At 40.0% G+C, this 26809-nt stretch overlaps 1 protein-coding gene across 1 annotated transcript in view; it reads right to left on the reverse strand.

Annotated features, from left to right (window-relative positions):
* The window catches only part of CSMD2 (CUB and Sushi multiple domains 2), a 1088526-nt gene that overhangs the window by 936722 nt on the left and 124995 nt on the right, over positions 1-26809 (reverse strand). The window contains exon 2 of the mRNA XM_044285154.1: positions 24756-24972. Coding sequence (XP_044141089.1) covers positions 24756-24972 — 217 coding nt within the window. The remainder of the gene's footprint in view (positions 1-24755; positions 24973-26809) is intronic.

Below are 26809 nucleotides of genomic sequence, written 5' to 3' on the forward strand. Positions count from 1 at the left end.
CGGGACGAAGTTCGGATCGGGTTCGGATCCCGAACCCGAACATTTCCGGGATGTTCGGCCGAACTTCTCGAACCCGAACATCCAGGTGTTCGCTCAACTCTAACCCTAACCTAAAAGTCGGTCGGTATGTATTCGTAGAGATCTTTGTGTATATCTGAACTATAAAACAGCCTCTATTGATTTGGGTATATAAACAAGCAGTGACCACTCACAGTTACATAGTGGTGTAGTTTAAAGGGCAACAGTCACACTGAAAATGAAGTGCAATCTGCAGGCAGCATGTTATTGCGCAGGATGATATATAGCTTTGTGGGAAAGACGCAGCATAGCTACAGATGTAGTAGAGTTAACACACATGCTTTATGAGACGTGTTATCTAAACTAAATGCGTTAAGCAAACACCTGCAATTGCTTTTCAATGGCTTTTGTTTCAAGATAACGCGATGAGTTAAGAAATTTGAGCTAAGAGTTTGTGTGTTAACCCTGCTACATCCGTAACACAATAGGACCACCCCCTGGACTCCTAAGTCTTGAATGAACTGAAATTTGATTCAAACAAAGCTTAATCAAAATTTTTATATGCTTTATATTTTTATTACTAACAATTTCAAGATTTCTGCTTGCTTCCATGAATGGAAACATTTAGGGCTCATTTACATGACCGTATCTGTTTTTGTGGACGGCAAATTGCAGATCCGCAAAACACAGATACCGGCCGTGTCCTTCCCTATGATAGTAATGCCTATTCTTGTCTGCAAAAATGGACAAGAAAAGTACATGTTCTTTTCATCTTTTTTGCTGGGCCGTGGAACGGAATTACAGATGCAGGTGCCATCTTTTGCTGCCACGTTGAAATTAACGAGTTCGCATCCAACCACCAAAATTTAAGAATGGATGCAGGCATAAAAATACGGTTGTATGAATGAGTCCTTATAATGTATTTATATTTAGAGGCAGAAAACTCTTAGGCAACTTTGTCTGTTATTATACATCAGGGTAGATATAAACTATCGGTGTGAAGACCTGACAATTAATTCAGAGCCCAAGATAGAGACTGTTATGACCAGGACTACTGTCTTTCACTTAGACTATCATTAATACATTGCGACAAACCCACAGCTGTAAGAGGAGTACTTAGTCGGGTTAAAGGGAGATCTCTGGGATTAAAGACTTTTTCTCTGGTGCCTGCAGCATGCCTCTGTAAATATAAGATTCATACTTACCTGCTACCTGCCACCCCTGGCACATCCAGTTATTGGCTGCAGCACGGCATGTGACCATGCCCATGCACCTCTGGATGTAAACAGTCCAGACTCAGGGGAAAAGGATATGGATATGTGGGAGCCAGCGTGCAGGACCGTAGTGACAAGGATGAATCTTATGTTTACAGATGCAGGCTGCAGACATTAGAGAAAAAGTCTTTATTTTCAGAGAACCCCTTTAGGAGTGGTTTCACACCCAGCACTTTCTAGAAAAACACCACTGCTTTTATGATGCAGTCATTGCTGCTGGCAATGTGTTTATTTCTCAGGTTTTCCTGCTTTTCATTTGACCACAATAGAATAGATCAGAGTGGTGAAGATGGAGAGCTCCCGAATGTGATTAGTCCACTGTGTTGCATTGGGTTGGGGGCTCCAGATCATATGATGAGCGTGAGTTGTTCAGGGGCCAGTTGTTGGTTAGACTTTTTTTAAGTGAGATGCGGTAAAAAACTTTCCTACTAACCGGTCCTTTTTTTTTTCATGTCGTAAGGATTGGCTCCCAAATCTTGGTTGAACTTACTAATGATGATATCATGTATGTATACAGTATCTAATGACTTAATTTGTAACTGTCTTAAAGGGATTGTGCCAAGTTTGCAAGTTATCCCCTATCCGCAGGATAAGAGATAACTAACTGATAGCTGGGCATTTGACCATTGGGACCCCCTGATCACAAGATCAGGGGTTCTATTCCCCCAATCTGATGGAGCAGCAGGTCAAACATGCCCACAGTCACTTAATTAATTCTCAATGGGACCACTGGAAATAGCTGAGCAAGAAATAACTTGCAAACTTTGCACAAACCTTTTAATAAACAATAAATAGCAATCAACCCACGCTTACTAGTGGGCACCTATCACATCTTGTGGGGTTTTAGTGCTGATATAAGTTGGATGCTAGTTTTAATATTAATATTCCAAACCCACTGATACCTATTGCGCCAACTGCAATACAAATAGAAATAAGACCCCCACAAAGAAACTTCTATGTCTACTACAGTCACTTGCCTTGTTTGTATTTATATTTGTAGCGATCCTGTTGTTTAGTCCTACCAATGAGCTTCGATGCCTAATTCTGCTTGTGTCACGTTCGGGTGTGGGAGAGAAACACCACACCAAGCATAGGAGGGAAATGGGTGAGGGAATAAGGCCTGGAAACTAGGGAAAGGAGATGGACACCCTAATCAAAGTCCTGACTAACTACCAGTATGGAGAGACCCCAAAGGTAGGTGAGTTCACCCTATAGGATCCTGGTACTAATGTTAGGACTGAGACAACCTGTTCCTCCAAAAGGAAGGACAAACAGGAGTCTCCCTCAGGCCTTAATACAAATGACAGGGAAATGCAACACACAAACAAAATACAAAAGGGAAAGAAAACACAACTACGAATGGCTATGGCAGTACCAGGAACTCAGCTGAGATCCACACACCAGCTATCCACAACTCCAACAGAAGCTATAAACATAGCATAGCATAGTGGGAGAGATCACAATAAATAGAGAAGGTTAAATGACCATAATAGCCACACCTAGGAAAGAAAGTGTGGCAAGCACCAGAAACAACACAGACGTAATTTGATCCAAACGGAAAACATGTCAGATCAAACCACATGTTGCCAATCTCACCGATCTCCTGTCACCTGTCGCGGGAAAGTCTGTGACAGCTTGCTTGCATCTTCGGCTTCTGCACATGGCAACGCCATGGCCGGCAGCGTTCGTTCGTGTCTTAGAAGTCAGAGCAGGCTTCCCGAAGTGTTGGTGTGACGTCACACATGTACGGCAGCCTCTGGGAACCAGAAAAAATGCGTTTCAGAGAACTCGGTCTCCTTCGTCAGGGATACTGGGAAGGACATGTGTGACTTCACACCAACAATTCAGGAAGCCTGTTCTGACTTCTAAGACACGAGTGAACGTCGCTGGCTGGGGTGTCGCAACATGCAGAAGCCGAAAACGTAAGCAGGATTGAGCATCGGAGCTCATTGGCAGGACTAAACTACAGGATCGCTCCAAATATAAATACAAACAAGGCAAGTGACTGTAGTAGACTATTTGTGAGCACTTTGGAACATTTTACTAAATTGTATGTATCAGAATAAGGCATAGAAGTTTCTATTTGTATTGCAGTTGGCTCAATAGTTATCGGTGGGTTTGGAATATTAATATTAAAACTAGCATCCAACTGATATCAGCACCAATACCCAGAGAAGTGATAGGTGCCTACTACTAAGCACAGGTTGATTGCTATTTATTGTTGTATATTCACCACATCAAGTACGGGCAGGTTACTTTTATTAAAACCCAGCAGCTACACAGAAGCCAATTTTATGTTTATATATAAAAGAATCTATACTGATTGGATATTTGCTACAGCACACTCAAAATATTAAGGAGCGCAGCAGTGGAACATTATTTAAGTTGTGCCCTTTAATAAACATTTTGGTCACTTCCACCCCAAATTATTTTCTCTTTATTGTAATGTAAAAGGGGGTCGGAATGTGATTTTATCATGGAACATCTTTTCAACTGTAACTAAAATTGTAAGAATTTAATCTTATTTAAGCCTCAGTGGAAATTTCTCAGCGATAACCACAGTCGACCACAACAGAGTAAAAGTGGAAGCAGGTGTGATAAATTTTCATACAAGCAGTAATTAAACGACAAGATGCTGAAAGTCAGCAAAGAAAGGGAAAAGTCATTCGACAAGCAAAATGTGTCCTGTGCCATACATGTCAAAGAAAGAGATTGATCTTAAAGTAAGAAACAGATAGAACTAGAGAAGGAGCCGTTCTAAAATTGGGTGACTAGAGATGAGCAAAGTTCTCTAAAATTCGATTCAGCTGCTTCGCCGAATTTCACAAATAAATTTGATTTGTTACAAATAAACTTTGTCACAAATCGCATTCCACTGTATGTATCCAGCACAATGATGGGGAACGACGATCGTGCCGCCCCCCATCATTGAACCCATCAGATGTGTTAATTGTTTATCGTGCCATCTGACGGTAACTTTGAGGCCTTTCAGGGGTTAATCGGGGTAAAAAAATACATACCCGTCTCATCTATTTGCTCGCGAAGAGGTCGTCGCAGCCATCTTGATTGGTGAAACCTCGCAAAATCTTGCACGTGATGACGTCACCACATCTTAATGTTAGCCGGTCTGGTGACATCATCAGTGAGATTTTGCACAGTTTCTTCTATTAACCCCTTAGGGACCGAGGACGTACCGGTACCACATGGATCCCGAGTCCTTAAGGACCCATGACGTACCAGTACGTCATCTATAGTTCCAATCACCGCCGCCCGGCGGGCGGTGATCAGAACACGGTGCCTGCTCAATCCATTGAGCAGGCACCACGGCTAGATGCACGGGGGAGGGGGAGTCCCATGATTGGTAAAAAATAGGAAAAAAAAAGTATACATATTAGGTATAGCCACGTCCGTATCGACCGGCTCTATAAATATATCACATGACCTAGCCACTCAAATGAGCCCCTACCTGAGACAATCGCCTAAAAAATAAAAAGTAACAAAAAGTGTAATATAGAGCAACCGAAAATCATATGTACCCTAAACTAGTACCAACAATACTGCCACCCTATCCCGTAGTTTCTAAAATGGGGCAATTTTTTGGGAGTTTGACTTCAAATGGGACATGATGTCAAAAAAAAAACAGTCCAGCAAAATCTGCCTTCCAAAAACCATATGGCATTACTTTCCTTCTGCGTCCTGCCGTGTGCCCGTACAGCTCTTTACAACCACATATGGGGTGTTTCTGCAAACTACAGAATCAGGGCCATAAATATTGAGTTTTGTTTGGCTGTTAACCCTTGCTTTGTTACTGGGAAAAATTGATTAAAATGGAAAATTTGCCAAAAATTGAAATTCTGAAATTTCATCTCCATTTGCCAATAACTATTGTGGAACACCTAAGGGGTTAACAACGTTTGTAAAGTCAGTTTTGAATACCTTGAGGGGTGTAGTTTCTTAGATGGGGTCACTTTTATGGAGTTTCTACCCTAGGGTTGCATCAGGGGGGCTTCAAATGGGACATGGTGTCAAAAAAACCAGTCCAGCAAAATCTGCCTTCCAAAAACCGTATGGCATTCCTTTCCTTCTGCGCCCTGCCGTGTGCCCGTACAGTAGTTTACAACCACATATGGGGTGTTTCTGAGTTTGGTTTGGTTGTTAACCATTCCTTTGTAACTGGAAAAAAATTATTAAAATGGAAAATCTGCCCAAAAAGTGAAATTTTGAAATTGTATCTCTATGTTCCATTAATTCTTGTGGAACACCTAGAGGGTTAACAAAGTTTGTAAAATCAGTTTTGAATACCTTGAGGGGTGTAGTTTATAGAATGGGGTCATTTTTGGGTGGTTTCTATTATGTAAGCCTCTCAAAGTGACTTCACACCTGAACTGGACCCTAAAAATTGGGTTTTTGAAAATTTCGAAAAAATTTCAAAATTTGCTTCTAAACTTCTAAGCCTTGTAACATCCCCCCAAAATAAAATATCATTCCCAAAATGATCCAAACATGAAGTAGACATATGGGGAATGCAAAGTAATAACTATTTTTGCAGGTATTACTATGTATTGTAGAGAAATTGAAACTTGGAAATTTGCAATTTATTATACATTTTTGGTAAATTTTGTATTTTTTTATAAATAAAAATGATATTTTTTACTTCATTTTACCAGTGTCATGAAGTACAATATGTGACGAAAAAACAATCTCAGAATGGCCTGAATAAGTCAAAGCGTTTTTAAGTTATCAGCACTTAAAGTGACACTCGTCAGATTTGCAGAAAATGGCCAAGTCCGTAAGGTGAAATAGGGCCGAGTCCTTAAGGGGTTAAGATGGCCACGACAATCTCTCAGTGCGCAAATGGATGAGGTAAGCATGCTGTTGTTTTTTTAATGCCATTTCAGGAAAAATTGATTAGTTACCATGAAGAGCAAGGAAATTTGGCTTCATTGCAAATCAACTTTTTTCTGAAATTCGGATCGAGGTCAATTTGTTTCACTTTGATTTGCTCGACACTACATATCACATATGATCATCAGGTCATACAAGCAAGTGAAAGGGACTGAAAAAGTCAATTAAAAGTTTCTCTCTTTTGTTTACTTAACTCGTTTAAAGGGGTTATACAGATTTAGAAAAACATGGTTGCATTCTTCCAAAAACAGCAGCACCTCTGTTCAGCACCAAATCTGTTCAAAAACAGTACCATCTCTGCTGTCTGATATAGCAGTCAATCGGGCTGATCAGCAATACCATACACAACCCATGGACAGATGAGGTGCTGGTTTGGAAATAAGGCAACCATTTTTTTTCTAATCCTGCATAAGCCATTTAAGAATTAAGATGAATATCGCTATATCAGTATGTTATGCTTAGCATAAGGTCTGAGGGGCAGAGCATGAAACAAGGCATCAAAGAGCAAACAAAAAAAAGGTCCCAGCTGCTCATGCCATACATCAGGCACAACACAGTGTGTAAGTTTTACCCTTTACTACACTTTTATTTCATATGATTTATGTTTCTTTGACCAGGAAAATTGGAAAAGCCAAATGGAAGGATTTAAGAGGTGTATATGTTAAAGAAAAATAAAAAACGAATCAGCTATTAAGCAAGATGAAAGGATTTATAGTATGTGGAAAAGCTGTTTATATTTATGGCTTTATTTTTCATTTTACAGGTCTTGGAAGTATTTGAGATCATTTGAATCACTCATAAAATATGAGACATGAATCAATATATCAAGAAAGTAAATAAAAACATATATAAGGGGTATAATAATTGTGTAACAAAGAATACTTAAGTATAAGTAATCTGCTGAAATTTAGCTTACATATTAATAGGGGACAAAACAATGTACGTAGTATGATAGATAGATATTACATAGATAGATAGATAGATAGATATTACATAGATAGAGGGATAGATAGATAGACAATCCTCCTGTATGGCAGCGAAGTCTGGGGTCCAGACATATACCCAGACCGGGCAAAGTGGGCCAACAGAACTATTCCACCTAGAACTCTGCAAACACTTTCTCCAGGTCCACAGGAGCACCTCAAACAGCGCCTGTCGAGCAGAACTGGGCAGATTCCCACTTTACTTTGCTGTCCAGAAGAGGGCACTATCATTCAGAGCCAGACTGCATAGCAGCAGTCCCAGCTCCTACCATCACAAAGCCTTGCTACACCAAGAAGCCCCAGAAAAACAAAGCACCCTGCAACAAGTCACCCAAACCCAGCCTGCCCAAGCCACCAACCAATATAGCCTGACAAAGTGCGAAATCCAGAGGACGATACACAAGTACAAAGAAAAGTATATTAGCGTCTGGAGAAACGACATACGGACATCACAGAAGCTGACAGTATACCAGAGCCTGCAGAGGGAGTACAAACTGGCCCCATATCTGGAGAAACTCCCCAATCCAAGAGACTGACAGATCCTGAGCTGGTACAGACTGAGCGCCCACAGCCTGCTCATTGAATCCGGGCGTCACCGACAAAGGTACATGCTCAGGGAGAGCAGACTGTGCCAACCTCGCTGGCAGGTCAGGATAAGAAATGAGCAATTTCTAGTGTAAATCTCATTTTAAAAATCCCTGATAAAACCAAATTTAAAATTTAAAAATATTATTAATAGGCTCATATACGAGTTTCAAAATCATCACAATTTTTTTTTTATGTTCAAAAATATCTAAAATATATATATAAAGGTTTAAATAACCCCATGGGTATCATCGCGACTGAAAACGCCCATACTATTAAAATATAAAAAAAAATTCCAATACGGCGAATGGTGTAACAGAAAAAACTGTCAAAATGGACGATTTGCCGTTTTTTTTATTGCTTCTCTTACCCCCAAAAAATTTCATAAAAATGTGATCAAAAAGTCATGCACACTCCAAAATGCTATCAGTAAAAACTACAGATTGTCCCGCAAAAAATGAGACCCTAACCAAATCAGTAGACATAAGTATAAAAAAGTTATAATTGGCAGAATATGGTGATATAATTTTTCTTTTAATCAAAGTTTAAATGTATTTTTACACTATTTAGACATAAAAACTTACATATATGGGGTATCATTGTAATCATACTGACGAAGAGAATGAAGTGCATGGGTCATTTTTGCCACAAACAAAATGCCATGGGAACAAAACCCGTAAAACGGTGGAGGAATTGCGTTTTTTTCCCATTCCAATTTTTTTTCAATTTTTTTACTGCTTGCCACTACATTTTATGCCATAATTAATGGTGGCATTAGGAAGTACAACTTGTCCCACAAAAAATAAGCCCTCATACAGCTATGTGACCTGAAATATAAAATAGTTATGGCTCAAGGAATATTGGGAAGAAAAATGAAAACAAAAAAAACCTCCAGTATCCTAATGCTGGCACAGTGAAGGAGAGGACCTTGCCTGTGAGGGGTTACAATCTACAAGGGAATGTAGAAGGAGACAGTAGGTGAGGGTAGAAGCTGCCCAGGTGGCTCTGTAGTCAAAGCATGGTTATGGCATGTGGTACGCTTTACTGAAGAGGTGGGTTTTTAGGTTACCTTTAAAGGTTGCTGGGGGAGCGAGTTCCAGAGTATGGGGGATGTATGTTAGAAATCTTGTATATGATGCTGTGAAGGCCAGACAAGAGGAGAGCAAAGAAGGACGTCTTGTGAGGATTGGAGATTATGGTTGAAGATATATTGGGAGAGTAGATCAGAAATGTGAATAGGGATAAGCAGAAAGGAGAGGGGGAGAAGAAACTGGGCAGAAGACCTGAGGATGGATCTCATATTGTCATAAAAATTTGAGGATATAGAAGGGGGAGGCGTTGCAGAAAAACAACAACATAAATCAGGTTAACTGTCATACCTTCCTTCCTCTTTCACTCAGAGAAATATATTTATATAAAACTAGCAGAAGGACCCGGCTTCGCACAGGTATATTTCATATATTTCATTTAATGTTTCTGTGTGTCGTTAAAAGATATCGACAGTATCCGCCATAACAGTGACCACTACAGTACCCTGCCCCCTTAACAGTGAACTCCACAGTCTCCCACCCCTTAACACTGACCACCCCTACAGTGTCCGCCTCCTCAAAATGAGACCTCCACAGCAGCCCGTCCCCTTAACTTTAACCTTCACAGCAGCCCGTCCCTTTAACAGTGAGTTTCATAGCACCCCACTACTTTGACATTGATCTTTTCAGGGGCCCGTCCCCTTAACAGTGACCTATACAGCACGCCACCCCTTAACACTGACCTCCTTAGGGGAACATCCCCATATATGTGACCTCCACTGTTCCCTGCCCCCTTAACAGAGACCTCCACAGTACCCGTCCCTTTAACAGTGACTGCCACAGTACCCCGATCCATTAACAGTGACCGCCACAGTACTCGTCTCCCTTAACAGTGAGCTCACAGTACCCTGCTGCCTTAACAGTGACCTCCACAGCACCTGCCCCTTTAACAGTGACCTCCACCCCTTTAACAGTGACCTCCACCGTGACCTCCACAGCGGCCTGTCCCCCTAACAGTAACATCCACAGTAAACACCCCTTTAACATTGACGACCTCCACAGTACTCGCCCCATTAACAGTGACCTCCACAGGAGCTGCCCCTTTAATAGTGGCTCCTGCCCCCTTAACAGTGACCTTGTCCTAACCGTAACATCCACAGTGAGCGCCCCTTTAACAGTGTCCTCCACAGTGACCTCCACAGCAGCTGCCCCTTTAACAGTGGCCCGTGCCCCCTTAACAGTGACCTCCACAGTGCCCTGCCCCTTAAAGGCTAGGGCTATATGACAACATGTGTTGCGCGACATTTTGTCGTACCATTGTCGCACCCACAATTTGTATAATGATAGGCTATGGTGTCGCACTACGACATACTGCGACTGCGACACGACAGTAGCAAAAAATCCACCCAAGATGGATGCATGTAGCAGTGTAGTTGTGCCCTATGTGTCATGCTACTTATTGTCGCCCAGTAGCCCTAGCCTAAAGCTGACCTACAGCAGTGAGAAAAAATGGCTGGGTTGTTATGGAAACCTGCAGTAAAACTGTGTGTATGTGGAGACTAAGGGCTTGCGAGCTTCTATTGGCTGATAAGGGACATTTTTGAAGAATATATCAGGAACAGTACGTCCTAAAGAGCTGAGACCCTGTCTAAAACCTTCCCACACACGTGATATACCTGTGTGCAAAATTTGGCAAAGATAGCTCCAGTCGTTTGGTCGCGCATAAAGTACAGACAGACAGAGAGACCGAGAGAAACTAATTTTTATAATACATACATATATATATATATATATATATATATATACTACCAGAAGGACCCGGCTTTGTACGGATATATTTCATTTAATGTTTCTGTGTGTTGTTAAAAGATATCGACAGCCCTGGCCTGAAGCTGACATACAGCAGTGAAGAAAAATGGCTGGGTTGTTATGGATACCTATAGAAATACTATGTGTATGTGGAGACTAAGAGCCTGCAAGCTTTTATTGGCTGATAAGGCATATGTGAATGTGTGCATTGCAGTTGGGGGCTTGTATTGGCTAATGCAGGTCATTTTTTGGGAATATCTTTTTATCTTGTTTGGTCGCACATAGTGATGAGCGAGCACCAAAGCATTCGGGTGTTCGTCCCAAACACATTGCTACATTTGTGTGCTCGGCCGAGCATCCGAGTATACTGGAAGTGAATAAGAGACAACCAGGCACCCATTGCTAAGGAAAGAAGAGAGTGTCTGGATTATAATAAAACGTTAGAAATTGATAGATACCTCATCAAAACAGCATTATGAGGATAGCTGGATGCATCCTAGACTCCTATTACATACGATAGACAATTACACAAAGACTGAATGCCAAAAGCCAGGTATGTGCTCAATCTATCCATGAGACAAATGGCAGCCTTGTGCACTATGAGATATTCCAAACCAGCTCTCATCTGACTGAGAACCAGCAAACCTCAAAATTATTTGGCATCTGTTGGATGGCTTTAGTGGACCTGCACACCTAGATCAATATCATTAGGGCTACAAAAAGTTTTCCGATTATTCAATAACCTTTCTATACAGTTTTGTCATGTAAAAACTAATTTGCATATACTTGGGCTTATAGGAAAGACATGCACATGAGCAGAATTTGCCTTGTTTTTCAGCTGTTGTAAGACTATAAAAAACAATAGAGGGCACTATGGAGTTACGAACAGCACCCTCTATTGGTTTTACAGTCTTATTACAAGTCTAATATTCTTGTCAGAAGACTATGAAACCAATAGAGGGCGCTGTTAATAACTCAATAGCGCCCTCTATTGGTTTCATAGTCTTCTGACAAGAATATTAGACTGATTCTTATGACAAGCTTATTAGCCTTTTGCATGGAAAATTAGCGATTAGGATATTCCCGATCTACACTAGGATGATATCTGACACTGGGAAAGCCGGGTAATAAATCAGTGATAAAATCTGACACTGGGAAAGCTGGGTAATAACTCGAGATCTACACTGAGTTATTACCCAGCTTTTCCAGTGTCAGATATTATCACTGACTTACTACATAATTATTACATAATATTCGCAATATTGCTATATATTAGTTTTTTAGAATATTTGTAATATTCTAGTCCATCCTAGTGTAGATCGCAAATATTCTAATCACAAATTTTCCATGCAAAAGGCTATTAAGCTTGTCATAAGAATCAGTCTAATATTCTTGTCAGAAGACTATGAAACTAATAGAGGGCGCTCTTCTGACAATAATATTAGACTTGTCATAAGACTGTAAAACCAATAGAGGGCGCTGTTCATAACTCCATAGCGCCATCTATTGGTTTTTATAGTCTTCTAAGATTCTGCTTATTTGCATGTCTTTCCCATAACCTCATGTTTACGCAAATTTATTTTTACATGACAAAACTGTATAGAAAGTTTATTAAATATTATGTTAGGACAATCGGAAAACTTTTTGTCACCCTAATGATATTGATCTAGGTGTGAAGGTCCACCTAAGCCATCCAACAGATGCCAAATAACTTTGTGGTTTACTGGTGCTCAGTCAGGTGAGAGCTGGTTTGGAATATCTCATAGTGCACAAGGCTACTATTTTAAGGTATGCTGGCTGTTATCTGTCTCATGGATAGATTGCTGGCTTGTACATAGCCTTTATGTCGTTGTATATTGTACTTAATAGGAGTCTAAGACGCACCCAGCTATCTTCTTAATGCTGTTGCCAAACCATTTTGATGGGGTTTCCATCAATTTCTAACCTTTTTTTATGAACCAAACACCCTCTTGTCTTCCAAGCAGGGGGTGCCTGGTTGTCTCCCATTGACTTCCATTGTATTAAATTGTATTTGAGCACCTGAATTATTCAGCTGAGCACTCGGATCTGCTAAGCATAGCAATGCTCGAGCCCGACAGGTATTCGGCTGAGCATGCTCGCTCATCACTAGTCGCGCATTAAGAACAGACAGAAACTCATTGTTATAATATAAGAGATACACTATTCTGAAACAAGAAAGTAGTTACCCTACCCTAATTGAAAACCTCCACTATAAAATTTCATAGATCTGTCATAGATTGATAGTTAATAATAAAACATACACATTAACCTGTTTTAAAAAAAAAATTGTTACAAAATTTTTAGGAAGTGATTATTATGCATCAGGATAGTCAGAATCATCCCACTGTTCCTTGGGATTGATTTGAGGGCTCCATAGTGCTCAGAAATCCCTTCAGCCTCTCCTTTTTTTGTACTGCACATTTAAACTTTAACCCTTGTCATTCTTTCACTATGCAGCGATCATGTTTCAAAAACAGGTCATTACCCCTCACCTCTATATTTAACAGACCAGTTGCCCGAGCAGCCATGTCTTCTATCCGGGTTGTGAAGAAGCAATCATTCAAAACATCAAAAAGAAAGACCAGTGTAAAATATGACATCTGCTATGATTAGCTGCAGTACTATTGTTAATACATGGTTTTATTCTATGTATTTCCACAATTCTGTAAAAGAATATGACCTTCAGAAGCAGAACAGTAACTTTCCGATTGATGTTAAAGTCAGTGTTTAGCTGATGACTCATGATGAATAAGAAAAGTGTTTTCTCTGTCTAACAGATTATTCCCCCACTCACTCTTCACACTTATTTTGGGAGGCTTAGTCTTGATAAATGAAACACCGTTGAAGCTCTGGTGGCCAAGTGTTATATTATTGATGAGGTGCATTTTCAGAACAGTACAATGGAGATAGAGGAGTAGATTTATGTGTATAAGAGATCAGGACTGACATCATAAAGGGGAGTTATTCTCTCTTTGAAATGTGCTAGAATTTATCTAGCAGGACTTTGTGTGTGGCAAAACGGGTAGCTTTATCTCATATTTGTCATTGCCAAATGTACTCAAATTTAATCATATCAGGAATCCCAGACATAACTACCCCTTCACATTTGTGATGGTACAAAAAAGCCAAGCCATTATCCAAGATTTTTTTCTGAAAACTAAGGCATGTTTTAACCTATACTCAACAACTTCTATCTATTTTTTGTCTAAAAAGTCAGCTTCTGGTATTTTCCACAAAGTAACCTATTAATAATAAGCATAAAGAAGACAAAAATAGATGGAGAGTGGGAGCAACATTAAAGAGGACCTTTCATGTTTTTGTTTTTTTTAGTTTAATTAAATACCTTTCCTTGCGGGATCATATTAAGAGCATCACAGTTTTACTTCTTTTTCACTGTTAGGTATAGAACAACATTTGCCATCAGGGCAAGATAGAGGAACAAGCATTGGTTTTACCTCCTTGTAGACTTTATAATTTGACTACGTTTTTGGTGGAGGACTTATTTGGGACCACATTCCAGCATAGAATTTAGGTCTGGTTAGTAGTTTAGTGTCTGATACTACATTCTTGGTTAAAGACCACAATTAGCTTCCCTTAAAGAGGACCTTAAAGAGTCCTCTTTAATGTTGCTCCCACTCTCCATCTATTTTTGTCCTATTATTAATAGGTTACTTTGTAGAAAATGCCAGAAGCTGACTTTTTAGACAAAAAAATGGATACAAGTTGTTGAGTATAGGTTAAAACATACCTTAGTTTTCAGAAAACAAAATCTTGGATAATGGCTTAGCTTTTTTGTACCATCACAAATGTGAAGGAGTAGTTATGTCTTGGCTTCCCTGTTTGTTTTTTTCAAGCTATATTAATCCCTGTTTTATCTTTACAGCTATATGCATTTCACTCGGAAACAGGGGGCATCTCCCCTCTGACTGTACTGCAGTGCCATCCTTTACCTTATTTCCAAATATGTTTTAAGATTCTGAGCTTACAGAATACAGATGGATAAATCACACTTACAGAATGGCAGGTGGCTCCTGTAATATACAGAAGCACTGTAGGAGCAGTTGTTTTATAAGGTTCGAGATCTCAGCTACCTCTCACACGCCCTCACTTCCTCTCAGCTGTCTTGTGAGTTTTTGTTACCAGGGTGGCTCTTGCCTGAAATCAGGCAATGGGCTACAAATTAGGTGGATGTGAGACCCCTAGTGGCCATGACTTTACATCTTCACTTTTTTACATATTACAAAAAAATAACGTACTAGATTGAAATGTTGGACTACTGCAAAACTCAGCATGCAGTTATGTCTCAGGAAGATATATAAATGATTACAGGTGGGCTCTGATTGCACACTGGGTAGTGTGCCTCTTGGTGAGAAATTGTTTAGACAGTTGGCAGACTTTGAGACTGGCACATTGTTTGACAGAGAGAAGTAGAATGCCTAGCTGTTAGGAGGTGTTGGAAGCAATGGTTACTTGAGGGTGTGCACACAAGGTGAGCAGGCCCTGGATTGCCCATGAAGACCTAAAGAATCATTTGAACCACAAACAAGCATGAGCAGTTCCCACCATCCAAACACAGGTGGCACCCACCTTCATTACATACCCCTGTCTCTGGCCAGACCATTTCCAGGCACTATTAGATGCCCTGACATTGATAGTCAATCAAAGTCACCTTTTTTTTAAGGTGGTGTTGTGAACAAGAAACCTAGATTGCTACGAACTGGAGCCATTTTGTCTTTGTCAATGAATCAAGGTTCTGATTCCTCGTTATGAGCACTTTAATCCTACCTTTGTTGTGGACTTACACCTTGCCCCAATTGGTGGTGTGATAATATGGGGAGCCAACACATATTAAAGTCAGTCACCTCTTGTAGTGATTAGTGATGAGCGGCAGGGGCAATATTTGAATTCTTGATATTTAGTGAATATTTGTGCGAATATTCATCATATATTCGCAAATTTGCGGTTATTTTCTTGGTTGCGAAAATCGGCAATGTAACATGTGCGTATTGTGCACGCAATACAGGTGTGGGTCATTGTTGCTACATTTTTCAAGCTGCTAGAAGTTTCCTGAGACTGAAGAAAATGGTTGGCATGGTAGAACATTACAATAGCTTTATATGCAGAGTGTTCCAATATATAACCAATTAATGATGCACATATTTTTGCGCAATACGTGCAACTTCACATTTTAGCAAGTCTGACTACATACTACTGATTGGTGCACTATGTATTGTTGTGACATCACAGCACTATGTCTGTAGCATTATGTATGGACAGCAGAAGCTATCACACTACCTAACACCCTGTACTGGAACCTATTAGCTACACTATATCATTATCTCCCAGTAACTATCTGTAATATATATATATATATATATATATATATGCTAACTAACTAACTATCTAATGTAATGACACAGGAAAGCACAGAGCACAGCAATGACACTGCTCTCTCTCAGAACTGCAAAAAACTGTAGAAAATGGCTGCTGGGGAGGTTCTTATATAGTAAGAGGGTAGGCAACTTTACTATTGGTTGCTAGGGACGTTCCTAAGCTCAGACAAAGACACTGCAGCCTTCTTATTGGTCCACAAGCAATAAGCAATGTTACTGATGAAAAAAAATAAAAATACTAGAATATTCGCGAATACGAATATATAGCACTATATTCTAAATCTTTGCAAATTCTTGGAGTGGCGATATTCGCGATTAAAATTTGCGATACGAATATTCACGCCCAACACTAGTAAGTGATATTAGGGACACTAAAAGCAATATGTCTCATATGTGTTGTTTCTCATGGAAGGGCTTCCAACTGTCAGTTTTCAACAGGACAATGCTCACCCACACCGGACAGATATCCCAGGAATATCTCTGCCAGATTGCAACTCTACCTTGGCCGGCCCAGTTGCCAGCTTTATCACCAATCGAGCATTTATGGGACCAGCTAGGATGACAGCTTTAGCAACCTATGAATGTGCAGGTTCTACAAGACCAGCTACAAGATCTGTGGGAAAATATGCCACAAGATAACATATGGAACTTGTATGTCTCCATGCCCAATCGTATCTCATCTTGTATGCAGGCTAAAGGTGGCCCAACAGGGTACTGAAACATCCTTTCACTTGTACAGTTTTCCCCAATAAACTTATACTTTCACTCTGATATTGTAAATACATACTGTATCATCATTGCATTCACATATAAAAGGAGATTTATCAAAACCACTGTAAATGAAAACTGGCGTATTTGCCCATAGCAAACAATCAGATTCCACCTTTCTTTTTCCAATGGAGCTCTGAAAAATAAAAGGTGGAATATGATTGGTTGCTATGGGCAAGTAAACAAATTTTATTTTACACCAGTGTTGATAAATCTTCCTTATAAAGTTTTATTCAATTCCAACAACTTCTTCTTGTTATATTATTTTTTGGTCAATAAGTATATTTACAAAAAATACAATAATTACTGAATATGCAAGTACCTCTTATGTTAAGACTACATTATTATTTGGGTCACTGACCGGTTGTCTGTCAAGGTAAGTCACTCAGAGTAGATGCAATTATCGTTCTCACAGAGTTTAGAGAATTACATTTTATTGATATTTTATTGGCTCCATCATAGTCTTAAGAAGGTTTGATAATATTTCATGACACTTACTTAATCCCTATGAATCTCTTTTCAAGGTGAATAAAGACTATGAACAGAGAGAGCAAGTACCGTATTTTTTACTTTAGAAGCCACAATTCCCCCCCCCCCAAAAGTAGGGGGGGGGGGAATGGCCGTGCATCTTCTAAAGTGAATACTAGTGAGTGCTTCAATTATGGAAGCACTCACTAGTATGCATTAGGCGCCGGGAGAGGGTAGTGAAGCTCTGCGAGTGCTTCCTACACTCACCATCCCTGGTCTTTCTTCCTGGGGCCGCCGGCACACTGTCCTGACTGCATGCAGCATCAGGACGTAGTGTGCACACTATGACCCGATGCTGCATGAAGTCAGGTGACTGTGCAGCAGCGGCCAGAGAAGACAGGGGAGCACGACTTCTAAAAATACTGCCAGACCCGGAGTGTATCCGCAGCGCAGGAGAGGCAAGAGAAGTTTTTTTTATTTTAAGGTCTGATATGAGGTCTGATGGGGTTCTGAAATGGAGGGCTGATATGAGGTCTGAAGAAGGTCTGATGGGGTTCTGACGAGGGTATGATATGAAGGTCTCATGTAATGGCCTGATGTGGGGTGTGGCGGAACCCGCCTCGCCACTGGGCCTTGGAGAGGCCTGGCTGCCCGCCTCCTACCTGCTGACTATGGTCCCCTGGTAAATTTGTACGTTTGAATGCAATTTGGGGCATCCGTGGACATATTATGACTTTTGGGAACAATGCCCTTTTAAGACTGTGTAGCAGATTGCATTTGGGCTGTCTTAGATATTGTGTATGTTATTATGGGTTCGGTTGAATTGTATTGCTATGTGTTGTGGACTGTATGTATCTTACTGTGGTGTTTGCTATGTTGGAGGCATTGCTATTCTGTGCCTCTTCTCCTCCCCCTTTTCCTGTCCCATTGTTCCCCCAGCAAGTTGTTGTCTCAGGGTGTTGTCTCACTGGGAGACCAGTTTGAACCAGCTGCTCTGTCCCCCCTTCAAATCTCCCATATTGCTATTGTCGGGCCCCACCCTTCCTTGTACCATAGCCCTCCATGTGCCCTATTGTATGGAAATGAGGCTGTTGGGGGGGGGGGGTTAAAGTAGGTGTGCTATGTCTAAATAAAGTCAGTTCCTGTTTTAACCCTTAAGGTGAAGTGTCGTCTCATTCTTGGGGGAGGATTTATTGCATGCTGTCCCAGTTTGACTGCTAGGAGTGTAAACCTATTCGTATGGTTTCCTATTCAACTGTCAACAGCATTCATATGCTTGAAGAGGATTTATATGCTGCTTCGGTTCGGTGATTGTGGTGTCTGCCAGAGTGCTTGGAGATCTCAGGAAACGCTAGGAGCATTCAGCAACGGAGGTACTCAGTCGGGGTGCCAGGTGATCCGTTACATGGGGGTTTCATGTAATGTCCTGATATGGGAGTCTGATGTGATATCCTGTTATGTAATGTCTTCGGGGTCAGATCTGAGGCTCTGATAAGGGGGTCTGATCTGAGGATCTGATCGAAGGTGTGATGACAAATATTTTTTTCTTATTTTCCTCCTTAAAACCTGGTGTGCGTCTTATTGGCAGGTGCGTCTTATAAAGCGAAACATACGGTAGTTTTGTTGTTTTTGGAAATGTCTGCGTCTGTGAGTCCCACATGTACACTGTTTATTACAGATAGTACTCGGATCTTAAAGGGTTTCTGTCACCAGAATTAACCCTCTTAAACTGGCTGACATTAGTGATGTGCTAATGTCAGCAGAATCTAACTCCGCTCCGAGAGGATAATTTGCATATTACAAGAGTAAGAATTGTGCAGTAAGGGGCGGCATCAATAAACATAACAATAGCAGAGTTAGATTCTGCTGACATTAGCACATTGCTAATTTCAGCCAGTTTAAGAGGGTTAATTCTGGTGACAGAAACCCTTTAAGTAATCTTACCAAGTAACAAAAGGTCTATTTAATTATAAAATAGTACTTTACCTATAATAGGAGTTACATTTGAACTTCCGCATGGGTTGCTTCTAGATACTAGTGTTCAGCGAATTGAAACGGATCCGAATTTCAGGGATAATTTGATTTTCCGGCAAATCTGAATTTCCTCGTGCATCATGGTAGTGAATCGATTTTCCATGAAATAGTGTAAAAAAAAAAAAAATCATACTTACCTCATCCATTTGCTCACAATCGGCCAGCTGTCGACACCTTGATTGAAGATCTTGCACGAAATCCCGTGCGCAGTACACCGGCCATCAAGATTTCATGCTTGATCTTCAAGCAAGATGAAGGCGGCTGGCCCGTCGCAAGCAAATGGATGAGGTAAGTATAATTTAATTTTTTTAATTTTAATTTTACATTAAATTATTGCATGTATGAACATGACATCTGAGGGGTACAATGACCCGTTGCAATAGTCCCTGCATTCTCACTGCACTCACTACACTTTTTTCTTTTGTAAAATTCGGCGAAGCAGCCGAATTTAATTTTTTAATACATCAAACCTCATCTCTAGTAGATACACAACCATCAATCCATAAATTCAAAGACAGACTAAAAATACTAGAGTAAAGTCTGTAGTGTCAGTATCTAGATTGTTTCAAAAGTGGAAATGCTTCTTCAGATCCACATACTCTGGGCTGGTTTAAGAGAGAACTGTGCCTACCTTACACCCTCAATGTGCACTTCAGCGGTGATAAGTTTTCTCAATACCAAGAAGCAGACAAGTTGTATTATTTTGCTGACACCAGTGTATTATTATATGGAGCCTACAGTTGGTAGTGAAGAGCTGTGGTGGAGATGAGGGGAATTTTTTAAGGGGAAGGTGTCATTAAAAAATTACCTATTGTTCAAATCATGTTTTTAGGTTTAACATATTTTTTAAGAATTTTTCATGTTATTTAGAATTTTCCTTTCCATGTCAATATCTATATCTAAACAAACAAAAATAAAATAAAAAATAAAATATAAAAATATATATATATATATATATGAGGCTGTGCCACTTAAGTATTGTACACACCAGCTGTCAGAGTTGCTGTTTACACGCTGTTAAAGGCAAACTGTCACGTTAAGTATGGTGTCTGATCTGCAGACAGCATGTTATAGAGCAGGAGGAGCTGAGCATATTGATATGTGGTTTTATGGGAGAAGATTAAAGGGCTTCTGTCGCCCCCCTAAAGTCATTTTTATTTTTTTGGCTACTTAAAATCCTTATACTGCGATTTATCAATATATAATGCTCTTACTCTTTTTCATTAAGTAGTTTCTTCAAAAAACTGACTTTTATAATATGTAAATTACCTCTCTACCAGCAAGTAGGACGGCTAGTTGCTGGGAGCAGCCGCATCCTGCTTTCAAAAAAATGCCCCTCCTCCTGTTGATTGACAGGTCCAGCGAGCGCTCTCGTCCTCAGGCTGGCCCTGTCTGCGTTATAAATCTCGCGCCTGCGCCGTACCGGTCTTCAGTCGGCGCAGGCATGCTGAGATGAGGACGCTCGCTCGGCCGCCCTTTCCTCAGTGTCTGCGCCGGGTGTAGATGTGACGTCATCGGCGCAGGCGCATTGAGGATGGAGCGGCCAAGCGAGGGGACTCCTCTCAGTGCACCTGCGCCGACTGAAGACCGGTACGGTGCAGTTGCGAGATTTATAACGCAGACAGGGCCAGCCAGAGGACCAGCGCGTTTGCTGGCCCTGTCAATCAACATGAGGATCGCACGTGCAGCAAGCACAGCAGCGCCGCCACAACAGGACACTCTCTAGCTTCATTCACCAGCGCTGACTAGCATTCCTACTGAAAGGGACCCTCCAGGAGAGTGTACCAGCGGGATCACGGTGCCGAGGATACAGACTTGATAAAGGGGTCCTGAGTACCCCGAAACGCGTAGTCTTTTCAAAATAAAAAATCTCGTATCCAAGCTCGGATTGTGATTTGCGCTTTAAGTCCATCGGCTCACCGCACGAATCCAGTGCAGATGAGACCTTTTTTATAAATCAACATGAGGAGGGGGCGTCTTTTTGAAAGGAGGGTGCGGCTGCTACCAGCAAGTAGCCGCCCTACTTGCTGGTAGAGAGGTAATTTACATATTAAAGTCCGTTTTTTTAGGAAACTACTGAACGAAAAAGAGTAAGAGCCCTATATATTGATAAATCGCAGTATAAGGATTTTAAGTATCCAAAAAAAGAAAAATGACTTTAGGGGGGGGACAGAAGCCATTTAAGTAAAATTTGTATTTTATTGATTTAAAGGGGTTGTCTCACTTCAGTAAGTGGCATTTATAATGTAGAGAAATAATACAAGTCACTTACTAATATATTGTTATTATCCATATTGCTTCCTTTGCCGGCTGGATTCATTTTTCTATTACATTATACACTTTTTGTTTCCATGGTTACAGACCACCCTGCAATGCATCAGTGGTGGTCGTGCTTGCACAATATAGGAAAAAGCACCAGCCTATGTGCACTCCCATGGTCCCGGCCACCAGAGAGGCTGTTGTTTTTTCCTATTGTGTGCAAGCACGACCTCCACTGGTCCACTCAGCTATTCCTGGCATAGCACCTGGTTACAGGGCACCCATGTGCTAAGCCAGCACTTAGTAAACCTGGGAGGGGCACAGGCAGGATCAGCAATGTGCGCTCCTGCCCATACTCCGTTCTCTGTGGCCCCATTCATAAAATGTAGAGACCGTACTCCATATACAGCTGGGAAGTCAGCGGTGTGGAGAATAGTGAATTTAAAGCGCACAGGGAAACCTGCCCTTTAGGGGGGTTTATCTTTAGTAAAAATTCAAAATCCATAACTAAAGTACAGTACATTGGAAAAATTAGGGCATTTGGGACATTTAAAAAACTTCATTAAAAGTTTAGTTACTCTTTTAATTAAACAAAGAAAAATGAAGATATAATTCAATGAGTCCCACTTGTTCGAGTTCTACATACAGTATAAACTGTGTCACTTGGATTTTGCAATAATAGAATAAAATAATTAACTTTTAATCTGCTGTGGGCAGGTGTTGATGTTGGATTACTGACATCAATAATAAAAGGAAACATACCTCTATATAAACAGTGAAAGGATTTTTCCCCATTAATTATACAGCAGTTTTGATACGTGCAGTTTAATATGTTTTAATTCAATGAATAATGTTACAAAATTAATCTGCTGATGGTAAGAAGTCTTTCAATCTTTTCACTTTTAATTCAACAATTTTGTCTTTTGTGGATTGATGGTAATCCAGTAATTAATATGGGCTTTGCTTTAGTTATAGATTAAATTTATCTTCTTTTAAAAACCACTATTTTTCAGAATAGAAGCATGCAAAAAGAAATGCTAAAGGCTTTTATGTTTTTTTCCCCTCCAGCTAAGGATTTAATAAAGAAAATGTTCTTCTCACTATAAAATAATAGTTTTTAAATCTTACCAAATTATTAAATATCAATTGAATTTAGTTTCATAGGCATAAATACTAGGATATGAAATTATTTAGGTGGTTAATCTCCATTGTATCCCTAATTTAAAGCAGCAAATCATTTGATTCTATAGGAGTTCATTCCATATTTTTAAATGGGGTCTTGAGAGTGTGGCATAAATAGCAATCTGAGAGTAGATGGCATGGAAGAAGTTTGTATGACAGAAGTTTGTGTAACCGAGGGCGGCATAGGGAGAAGTCTGTGTGATAGAGGGGGACTGAAAACAGTCTTTATTTCAAAGAAATGGCATAAGGAACAGTCTGTTTGAGAAAGGGAAGCGGTCTGTGTACCTTAGTCTTCCTTCTACAGGGACAATGCTTGGACCTGCCGGGGTGATTAACCCACTGCACACCAGGCATGCAGCTATAGTAAACCTTCCTCAACCTAGACCACCAGTGATGCTGACATTATCACTTCACTGCCCTAGATCACTAGGGCTGCAGACATTCATCCCGTCCCTGTGCTAGCCCTAGATATGTTGAAATAAATGCCTACATTAGATATATATGGTAAATGATTTTAGATCTATAGAAAAATATGTTTTTTGCTTCTCTTTTGGATTATCCAGTTTAGAAAAAAAGCCTCCAGGTCATTAACTTTTCCATTCCCTAATTACAAAGGTTTAAAGGGAACAGTGATGCTAACACATTAGTGGATGCGCTATCTCACTTCCTTAATATAACTGAGTTAAATAAGGTACAGCAGCCAAAGGGAAATCAAATTCCCATTTTTTATGCAGCCTATCACGGCTGTACAGCACCCTACTGCTTGTTTATAAGCTGCAGGCTAGACATTTATGTAAAACTGTATGGTGCCTTTGTATAGGCTGCAGGGAGGTGCAGCCAATTAGTTTTTTTTTTGCGGCATTCCTGAGAGAGCTTCAGGTGTCATATTGCCAATCAGAGTATATTAGAGGAATCTCATTTCCTACTATATTAAACTATGTAACTCCAAACTAGAGACATAGCTTCATAGCTGTATATCTGGTGGAATACCGTTTAGTGGAGCATACAGAGTAGGTCACTCTACTACCCCCACATAGAAGTCTATAAGCAAGCATGTCCCCTAGATAGAGAGAAGGTCCAGGTGAAGGAGTTTTTGGATTGCCAAATTCAAGGTCCACGACTGGGTGACATACTAATTAGGCGTTAAACATTTTTTTTAAAGAATCTATAATATTGCATGTATAATCAGATACTAATTTGCATACACCATCCATAATGAAGTGGTAAGGTTCCAAAAGCACCTGTTCACAGTTTAGGATAAACCAGATTACTCTACATTTCATTTACATGCATTCAATGTACAATAGATAATTGGTCTACACTGTACATGAATAAAAATGGGCTTAAGGTGAGACAACGTAACACACTGCATAACTAATTTCTGATTAACTCCTGACGTCATTAAAATGCTATTTTATATCCATCCTGATTGCTCTTTAAGAAACAATATTGTCAATGTCGGAAATAAATAATCCATAGTTTGTTGCTTCAGATATTTAAGATGTAATAGTTACATAGTAATGTATTTACAGCAGTTATTGATCTACTGTAGGACAATTACAGTTTAGAGTTTGCTTTGGTTTAGAAGCACATGGGATATTACTGTTGAGAAGTGCATTATCAGCAGTTCCTTAATATACTCACATTAGCAAAAGCATCCAGATACAGACCAATTGTCGAATAAAAATCACATTTCCTGTGGATTGCCTTTGTTTATTAGCAAAGCATCCAATATGACAATATGGGACAATTTTTAGCTTGCATATGGAGTACAGACTGTAGTGAATTTGGAGATTTGAATTTGAGACAGCCTTTGTGTAGTTTTGCGTTGGCCCTATACCTTCTCAAAGATGAGATAACCCCTGTGAAGGTCTTCACTACCCATTAAAATGGGGAGCACACTGACCTGATATTGGACAATACTATCAGTGAGTACCCCGTGGTACTTGAAGTAAAGCAATAAAAATGTGCTTTATGCTTTTATATTTAAGCAATTACAAGCTTAACTTTTCACACTTAGTACTTTACCTTGTTCTTAGGTTTTCAGCTATTAGCTCCCCATCATATACAGATAGGACATCAAAGTCTTCTTCTAAGGCAAATGAATGGAACCACAACTGTATTCGATTTTGCTCTTCTGTAGTAATAGTCCAAGTGCAATTAGCATAATTTGGATATCCATATGGGAAACCTGGACTTTCTACGGTTCCATTTGGTTCTTGATGGGTGAAACTGCAATTCTGACCTGTTGAAACAAGAAACATTACCATGAGCTGAAAAGTGTTAAAAATGTTAGGAACCAAAGTTTATATTACCCATGTTTAACAGACATAAGAACACACACAGCAAATATGTTCTTAATTTAAGCTGTTCAATGTTTTTCTTTCTTTTTTTTTTACCTTTGATCTTCACCAATTTCAAATTGTTCTAATATAAGCTATTGCAATGTGCAAGCGTCTGAAGAGACTTGAGCAGAAAATAATGTGGCATTGCACATATGTTACCAACAGCAATGTAAGAGAGAATGAAAATGCCATTAGGGAAATGATTAGTATAATACAGAAATTTAAAGGGTTGGCCAACGGACACCATTTATCACCTATCCCAGGATAGGTAATAAATGTATTTTCAGTCCTGAGACCCCATGGGTCAGATAAACAGAGGTCCGTGAATCCCTTGTGTGGATGGAGTTGTAGTACGCATGCGTGACCAACGCTCCATTCAATTTATACGATACTGTAGAGTGCAGTGCTTGACTATTTTCCGATTTATATAGAAATGAACTGAGTGGTGGGGTGGTTGGGGGGAACATGCATATTACCACTCCACTCACAAATGGGACTCCTGGACCACTGTTCTCGTGATCCTGGGGGTAAGGACGGACTGGGAACTTAAAGTGGCCCTGAAAAAACTACAGAAAATGGCCCCGATTTGTAGTCGAATCCAAATTGACGGAAGGCCGGAACAGCACAAGAAGGCGTGGCCAGAAATACCATATTGTTTGCACATTATACCACCCCAACAGAGCCAATTGCCACAGTCAATCACAGAATACAGCCACTAGCACACAAAATACATCCCCAAAAACTTCCAGGTGGCCCCGTGGGCATCAGCGCACCGGGAAATTTCCCGCTCCTGCGTGGGGGTCCAAGTGGATAGCTAATGAATGTTGTTCATGGATCAACCACATTAATGAGGCAAATTATAGCATAAAATACAATGACCTTGCCATCAAACACCAATACACAGCAAATAGCTTACATCACCATATTTCACTCTGTTGCATATATGGCACCTAAATGTTCATTAACACTCTACAGAGATTATAATTCACACCAGTCCCTGTCTTTTTTTTTTTTTTTTTTTTTGAGTTTATATTTCTTTATTGTTATACGAAACACATTAAATATACAGCATCTGACCGTCCAACGGGTCATTACAATAATCATTCAAATTAACTTTTTTAATTTGAATTTCACTCCTCTATCTCAGACACACGTGAGTCTAATAAATAAATTGGGAAGAAACCGGAGTAACCTAGAGAAAACCCATGCAAACATGACAAGAACATATAAACTCCAGTGCTGCAAGACAACAGTGCTAACCACTGAGCCACCAAAATTGCTACTGCAAGGCATTATGCCTTGCATTCATGAAAATAATGCCAAAGTAAAGAGGTTCAGCATAAAATCAGTATACTAAAGCCTTTGTCAACATTAACAACTATGATTACAACAAAGTGCAATGTCCAAGAAAAAAATTCTGGGGGGAGATGATTGCTACAGCAGTACTCATAAAGATCTAGTTTTTTTACTCTCTCATTCTATAGTACATTCAAGAGATACAACTTTAGGGTATGACCAAAAGGTCAGGCAGGCAGTTTTGAAATCCTAAATCTTGAGTGCATCATCAAAATAGAGAAAATATAAAGGACAGATGCAAGTCTCCTGACTGTCTGGCCGTACCCTTATAGTAAGACCCATTTCCATTTTTGATGATACAAGACTTATTGGAGACTGAACTTAGAGAAAATCCTTTAGCATAATCGACAATGTTTTACTAAGTTTGAAAGACAGAGTACC

This window comes from Bufo gargarizans, chromosome 3 (assembly GCF_014858855.1).
Source record: "Bufo gargarizans isolate SCDJY-AF-19 chromosome 3, ASM1485885v1, whole genome shotgun sequence".
In the NCBI taxonomy this organism is placed as follows: Eukaryota; Metazoa; Chordata; class Amphibia; order Anura; family Bufonidae; genus Bufo; species Bufo gargarizans.